At 31.9% G+C, this 8,311-nt stretch overlaps 1 protein-coding gene across 1 annotated transcript in view; it reads right to left on the bottom strand.

The window, feature by feature from the left end:
- Positions 1-277: 277 nt before the first annotated feature.
- The window catches only part of LOC127837693 (uncharacterized), a 46,211-nt gene continuing 38,177 nt past the window's right edge, over positions 278-8,311 (bottom strand). Inside the window, exons 2-5 of the mRNA XM_052364969.1 lie at positions 7,002-7,041; positions 1,592-1,942; positions 1,253-1,384; positions 278-1,032 (exon numbers count right to left, since the gene is read on the bottom strand). Coding sequence (XP_052220929.1) covers positions 935-1,032; positions 1,253-1,384; positions 1,592-1,942; positions 7,002-7,041 — 621 coding nt within the window. The 3' untranslated portion in view covers positions 278-934. The remainder of the gene's footprint in view (positions 1,033-1,252; positions 1,385-1,591; positions 1,943-7,001; positions 7,042-8,311) is intronic.

The raw sequence follows: 8,311 nt of genomic DNA, 5'->3' as shown, positions 1-8,311 counted from the left end.
TCACAATACCAAAGCTTAGAAGAACACCTCTCACACCTACAGGAGTCACCGCATCTAAAAGTTTATACTTAAAATATTTAGGCCTACTCTGCATTTTAATCGAGCTAGTCAAAATACGAGTATATATTGACACTGTGAAGTAAAAACTCGATTTATTTGTCCAGTGCGTTGAGATCACTTTGTCGTATTTTTGAAAACCCATGGTATCACTAAAGAAACTTAATATATTATTGCATCTTCATGAAGCTTGGTAACACATTTGTTATCGATAATACTGTACATACTCTGTTATGTTTACAATTTTTAGACCAAGTTTAATATTCGACCAGATTATGTCAAGAAATAGGTAACAATGTCAAATCTTACAGAAAAACTAAACAAACTGGTAAAGCAAATGATGACCTAATTACGATGGCAAGAGGTTATACTTTCTCTTGACCATAATGTTCATACATTGACTTGGTATTGAATCTTCTTTAAAACCAGTTACACGATTTCTATAAGGACTTCTGGAAAACAAGAACGTTAACCTAACAAAGAATTATACAAGCGCTTAGTTTTAATGGAACAGAGTTTGCACTTAACATTAAATTCAAAACCGGACAAAGTAATTGCCTTAAATTGCTTTAACAATATATTAAGCTAAAACTGTCATTGTTTCAATTCATATTTGTTACCACTACCACAAGAGCAATATTTATTTATTTCAAGCAACAGAATATATAACCAATAATACACAATAGTTTTCGTGACTTCGTAAGACACACATTAGCTTTTTCTTTCATAAGGGTGACATTTTAAAACCGAGCATGATAAAAATAAAGCATGGGATAAACCGATGCGAAACAAACATCACGCATAATCAAACACATTGTACATTTGTGCCGTAAAACAATTTGGTCGAATGTACCTTATCGGCCGGCGAAAGATGCGGTTAAATATTAAGTTCTTGTCTCCTTAATACTAAAAAAAAATTGTCTTCGTCGACCTTCTGTCTATTTTTACAGCAACATTTCTTTCGATGGTAGAGATCTAAAAGTACACCATAATTACAAAATATAAATACAGTTTTATTACAGTTGACAGATGCATTTATGTACGCGCCTAATTATTGAAAACATTTTGCTAGATATGCTGATGAATTTAGATTTAAATATTATATTTGTTATCTATGATTTTAAGATATCGTTTGAAGATAAGTGTTTGCTGTATTTATTAAAATTAACAATTAAAGAAAGGGCAATATACTCACACCAACGGTAACCAAGCCAGGCACCAAAAGCACCGAAACAGAACGACACAATGGACACAAAAATGAGATCTCCTGTGTACGAAGGATTCATTTCATATTCATGTAGATTCGACAAATTCGCCTTTACGAAATCTGAAATAAATTTTATGTATAAATTAAATTTAACGCAGATGTGGTGAGGCGAAACGTATATATTAGTTAGAAAAAGGCCGGATTTTTGTTAATTTTTAAATTTTAATTTCTTATATATAGATACTGAATTGAACTGCTAGTCAAAGGAATGTTTTATTATGCAGTTTTAATTGGACAAATATATTTCGTTTGATTTCTACATAATACCTTTCACGGAGTTATCATTTATATTGGGATTTGGTATAATCGTCGTGTTCACACATATTGAAGGGCTGTACAATTCACAACATATGTATGTTCCGTATGTTTCATCGGTTAAGTTTTTGATGAAAAGGATACATCCAACACTAGTGTAAGCAGCAGCGTAATTTTGTTCGTTAGCAGTCGTGTCCAGAAGATAACATGATCCCAGTTGGGCATCACGTTCTGCAATCGTTTTTAAAGTACCAGTTGCGCCCTCTCTTTTAATGTAAAGAAACGAGATGCCATCGTTTGAAGTGCATTCGATCGGTACTGCTATGCTATTTTCAGCCATTTGGACATAGCCAACCGCGATGTCTGCAATTATTTTCATATCAAGTGATCATAATGAAAAACAAGTATAATTCTATATGCAAACATTGTTTATTAAACAAATATATAATGTTCATTTATAAATCAGGAATATGCGGTAACTGTGAATACACTGAAACGGATTGCAGGAGTTAATTGTGCAATGTTTGTTTCAACAAATCCGCACTAGTTTATGTTTCTGTCAAAAATTCGTTTGTTAAATAATCAATTTATTACATATTTTGATTCGTAAAAATACAACATAGCCCTTATTACCAAAGACAAATACAACATAATGTTGATTGATAATATTTTCTTATATTACTGAAAGGCAAAAAAGGGTTTAAAGTTATTGCAGTTTATTTTACATTTTATAATTTAACAAATACAAAATATGCGGGAATGGTTTCGGAATGTTGTATCAGAAGTGTTAATAAAATCTCCATTTATTATAATGAGATAAATTAATAAATTAATCAACATGTATGTAACTCACATTCGCTCGTTATTTATCATCAAAGGTTGAAATACAGACAAGACTAAAGTGTCCAAATGGTACCAACGGCATAACTTCCGCACCAGTTTTCAACAGAAACAAGATTGAAGTTATAAGACTTATCTTTGTCAAATTTGGACAAGCTATCCAGTAATTCTATATTGGCTTTCATCAAAACAGTTAAGAACTTATTCAGAAGACTATGAGGAACAACAACATCACAGAACAGAACGGAACAGTTTATTTACGACTTAAGCAAATACAGCTCATCGTCAAAATAACAATATAGCAATAAATACACATAAATACCCATGCATCAAAATAACAACAATTTTGTTTATGCATTTTTCTGATTATTGTGAGTAGGTAATATGTAAGAGATGGCTCTTTATTATTGTTAGCAATGTTAAATGGATGCGAAAATTCGTAATTATTTGAGAAAAATGTAATGCGATTATATAATATATACAAAATTCCAATTCTGGGAAAAAAATTCTATATTTTTCCGGCTCTAAGTTTGAATGGTTTAATACAGAAATTAGCAAGACGTATCAGTATATATTTTCTGGTCTCATTCAATAATTGTAAACATTTAAACATACTTGGTCTTCTTCTGTAAACATCATGTATAAGTGTATTTCTAAAATTATCATACAACGGGCATATTAAAACAAAATGGTACTCCTCTTCAAATTCATTAAGATTACATAATTTACAAAATCGTTGATTTCTTGTGATGTTATGGTGCCTACCAATTTCTATAAATAGAACAAGATAAAATAATCTTAATTTTGCTATTATCTTTCTTAATTTAAAATTTTCTTTTTTTCCATGTAAATGGATCTTTACAAGATGGGTATCAATACCCTGTAAAGAAATAGTGATGAAGTGTCATTAACATCAGTTCGCCATTTTTTTAAATAAACATATCATATGCTCTATTGCGAAACATTACAAGAAATCTGTTAACATTAATAGATTAAAACCTGACTCTTGCAAAAGTGTTCGAACGTTTGATGCCCATTACTTAAAATACAGTTGGACGATTTTTTGTTGAACACTTTTAAACAATATTCAACTACTCGTACATATCTACATAAATACATCGGGTATCAACCAACTTCGACACACAAAACATTTTAATTTGAAGAAGCTTTCACATTTAAAACATTTAAAAGCCATTTGCAGAATTCGCATTGGACTCGCTCAATATTTTCAGCTTTAGTAAATCCCCACACTTCGCTTCCATAATAAAGAATCGAGGCAACATAGGCATCAAACAGATTAGTAAGAACAGCTCCTTCTCTCACAGCTTTCAAAGCAAATCTAAACAAAGATAAAAAATAAATAATTCCCACGCATTGCTACGATGGAGAGCGGCAGTATAATATTCTACATGCACGTTTACGAATTCTTTGGAGCAGCTTAAATGAACATTAGTACGCAAAAGCAATATACTAAGCGTTCGTTTAGTATATTAGGGAATAACTTGGCTAATCAACTCATAAGGGTTATACCTCGATAATTATTGGGTATAGACGGATCGCCTTTTTATATAGGAGAATAATCAGACCCGTTGACTAGCTGTGTTGGAATTTCCTAGACTTGAGAATAGGATTAAATAAATGTTCCAACGCATTATGTCTATTACATGGACACTTTCTTTAAAATATTTGTAAATATATTGTCCGAAAAACACGCCTTATTATTACCTAATCGTTTCGTAGCCATGACAATTTCTTCCAATGGTATGTGTCTATCGAGCTCCGGGTAAGAATTGTCAGAGTTATGGTTACGGTCAAAATTTCGAACAAAAGGTATGCTTTCTCATTATTTAAACTACCTTCATTTTTAGCCAGTTTTTAGAGTGTTTTTTTTTTGTATATATTCCGAAATTCTTTGGTTGATTTGGATTTCATACTGTCCATCCTGGGTCCTAACATACGATTAAAATTTAACTTGCATATACGACAATAATATGTGTATGCTTTCTTTTTTTCAAATACACACTGTCGATTGAACTCGTTATTAAATATGTTTTATTTGTTTAAAGCATCCTTATATTATTTACGTTTGAGTTTACAATCCGCATTGTGTCATTTTTATTTATTTTTGTCGTGTGAGTAGAACTAATTTGAAAGGGAGTTAATAGTGCGCGTAAAATGCGGATTACCTTTAGACGTAATATACTGAGTAAAAAATGAAACTAGTCCTTTGTTTCGTCGTTATTCTCTATCTCGTGTATTAAACTTGACTCAAGATTTACAATATCGCTCGATAATTTGGAAATAAAAGCTTCCCTGTGAATAGAATTCGATTTAACAAATAGTTTTGGTCCTCGCGTATATTTTTCGCTAGTTGTTTTAGATTATATTCGATGGGGGCATGGTTTCGAAATTCATTAAAATCTCTTATTTCAAAGTGAACAATATTTTCAAACTTTGCCGACCGTATTACTAGATAGTCAACAAAACATTTCCCATTGTATGTAAAACGTTATTCTTCCAATATTCTTATCAGAATGTAATCTACCGTTAACAACTCGACAATGTGTAGCCATATATAAAGCTAACAATTCGTCCCGGAAGCGGTTTGAATTCAAATCACAAGTTGCCGAAGGCATAGGATTGTCAATGTCTATAAAATCGATATTAATTAAATTACGATCATACGCAATATAATCGAATTTACGTCCATTTCTTACATTTGTATCCCCCGTTACATAAACCGCACCTAGCTCGCTGAAATTATCAATATCCGATGCAATAATTTTGAAATTATCTCCATCCAATCGTTCGTGAACAGGTGAATTTTCGGGTGCTATATACATGTATGTTATCGCAATAAACATGTCATTATCGGTATTAAAATAATGTTTATCAAGTTTAATCCATAGTAGACCATCTATTAATATATTTTTTTTGAAACCGATACTCCTTTTCGTACATTATCTCTTATACACACAATAATTCCACCACTTGCACGTTCCGCACGCCTATTTTGATAGCGTCTATGTAAATGTATTTGATCACTTTATCAAAACAGTTTAATATTAGATTTTGAATAAGTCCATGTTTCGGTTAAACAAATTATGCCATATTTTGAAAGCAATTTGCAAATTCCGGTGATGAAATAAAAATGAGTCCTTCAACATTCCAGGTTACACATTTCACAACACTCCCACATTCCTCCTAGGCATTCGGCTTGTACTCTCGGCCGTCGATGAATAGTTTATCCACCCTCATGTAGGCCTCTTTATTATCATCTCTCGCCTTCTTCATGATTGGAATAAGCTTCTGTCTGGTTTCCATCACCTCCCTGGGGTATTGTTCCGAGATATCATACGGGATCTCTTTTAGCTACTTGGAAACCTTCCGCACTTGTTCTCGGTCCGGGTATTAAGCAATCGTGGCTACAAAAGGCCTAATTATTGCCCTGTTATAACGCCATATTCTATGGGCAATTTGATGTTTCTGGATGCTTTCTCATTTCGAAATTTTGATTCAATGAATTCCAATATTTTTTTCTCACACTGTTAATCTTTTTCCTTCGGGAATTTTGTAGAAAGGTAAATTATCCCGCATGCTTCGGCATTTAAAATCAGTTACTTCGTGCTGCATGAGGTGTTTATGGTCTTTCAATCGTCCAGCTAACACTTCGATTTCGATGTTTGTTTTTATTAAAATTCTCCGGTACTGTCATATTGGCCGCTTGTTCTATTTCTATGATTTTGATCTCAATTTGTGAAACTTGTTTGTCCATGAACTCACATTTCACCGTGAGAGTATTCATTGTTGATTGAATGGTTTCTAATTGGCAATATTTTTATCTAGATTGTCCATCCTGTTCAAAAGCTTGTTAAGCACTGTGTTAAAATCTGTATCTTGCTGTGAATACATAACATTGTGAATTGTTGGGCATATTGAATTGTCCATATCCCGGTGAAACCATGTTCATAAATTGACTGCTGTGAAAATTACTGTCATTGTTAAAGTTGCATGGCTGCGGTGACATTTCATTGCACGATTGACTTGCCTGCAACAATGAACTGTTCATAGGTGGCGATTGAATCATGTTAGCAGGTGCAGATGTCGCCGCTCCTGAGATATTTGCACAACTCCTATTTACCGCCATATTGCCTTTTGAACGTGTACTCTTTCTTTTTGAGTTTGTACTTGAACTGTCCAAGGTGAACTTTTTTTTCGCTTTTTAGGCATTTATAATCCACAGAACCATTGTACACTCTTTTTCAAGTATACTTTTCACATTTCAAGCATTGTTTAAAATGTTTATTGCTACTTAAATATAAAATGATATCTACACTGCATTTTTTTTCAAAACAAAACAAAAAACATCCAACTGTCAAATGTGCATGTGTGCGTTGGTACCTGAATGACACTTGTCAATATGGAAAATGATTACAATTCATAAATAGACTATTTTGTGAATATATTAGCGCTGATTTAGTGCTTGCATTTCAATACCACTATGATTACAAAGCAATTGTTACGGAAAAAATGGTGTCGATTTACAAACACCGAACATGTACAGCATGTAAGGAAATAATACCTATATTGGAAACCTGCCGGAAACAAACGGTGAGCCATACCTGAAAATAGATTATTGGAATCCGTTATTTAATATTCAAATTGATTTACATCTTGTTATGTTTGGAACATTATGAAGACCATAATTCCTCAACAATTGTTTTAGTGTAAGGGTTGATAAATTTAAAGATAGACTCATATTGATTTAATAGTTCGGAAATATAATGAATGTCGTGTCATTTGGAATGGTATTGTAATACATCGATATGGCTCATTTAAAAATAATAATACCTAATTAAGAAATGCTATCATACACTCAGAAACAATTATTAGTTAATACAAAGTAATGCGTAATATCCTCAGACAAAACTTAATAAAATTTAATATCTACTTGTAATTAAAACGTTAACACTTACAAGCCACGTTTTTATAATACAATCTCAGAGTTCGCCATATGGTGGCATGACATTTTTTTTAATTCATCTGATAAAATATTATTACTTTATCTTCTATTATCGAACACACAACTGTTTAACAAGGATACACATTGATAAAGATATGTGATTAGCGTGACAAATAAAAATAAGTTAACGAACTATTAAAACACACTGCAAAACTAATGGATACATCGCAACGAGACGATTAAGAACGTTAACAACATGGTAAATTGAAACGGCGAAAAATAGAAGACTTGGAATATAATGGAGTAATTTGGTTTATTGCAATATGGAAATTTTTACAAATAAGTGTGGCACAACCTCTGGTATTCTAAATTAGAAGGATTCAAATCCAAATTATTATTTGTTTGTTATCAGTATTTATGTTGTCGGTTTTCTATTTAAATTCTCAATGAAAACTGTTGATATTGAATCAACCAACCTATTATGCATCTTTATGTACAAAATTAGTTTGTCATAGTTAGTAAATATATAACTTTAAATACTTCTATATTTTACTATATTTTATAGAAAAATAATCTACTGAAGAAAACATACAATTTTGAAGAAATTTGTAAAACAGTGTGATTAAAATCAGACACATAGTTAAACCTGTATTTTGACACTGGGCCCAACCTATTTTTTTTATAAATTTAAAACCAAGATAAAACCCATTACGTAAACTGATAACGTTTAACAACAATACAAATAAATACAACTTTACATGAAAATGTAATATGCTCATTATGATCCATCCACATATAAGTTGTCATGCATTGTAACTCGATAGCGAGGACAGTTTGACACTCGAAAACATTCAGACTGGGGTTTTCAAGTAAACATGATTTGCAACGCTAACGTCTACAAATTGAATGACTCCTTACAAAGTTTATTA

This window comes from Dreissena polymorpha, chromosome 7, assembly GCF_020536995.1.
Source record: "Dreissena polymorpha isolate Duluth1 chromosome 7, UMN_Dpol_1.0, whole genome shotgun sequence".
Lineage (NCBI taxonomy): Eukaryota > Metazoa > Mollusca > Bivalvia > Myida > Dreissenidae > Dreissena > Dreissena polymorpha.
The sequence above is the reverse complement of the archived record's forward strand: the minus strand, read 5'-3'. Positions and strand labels throughout refer to the sequence as shown.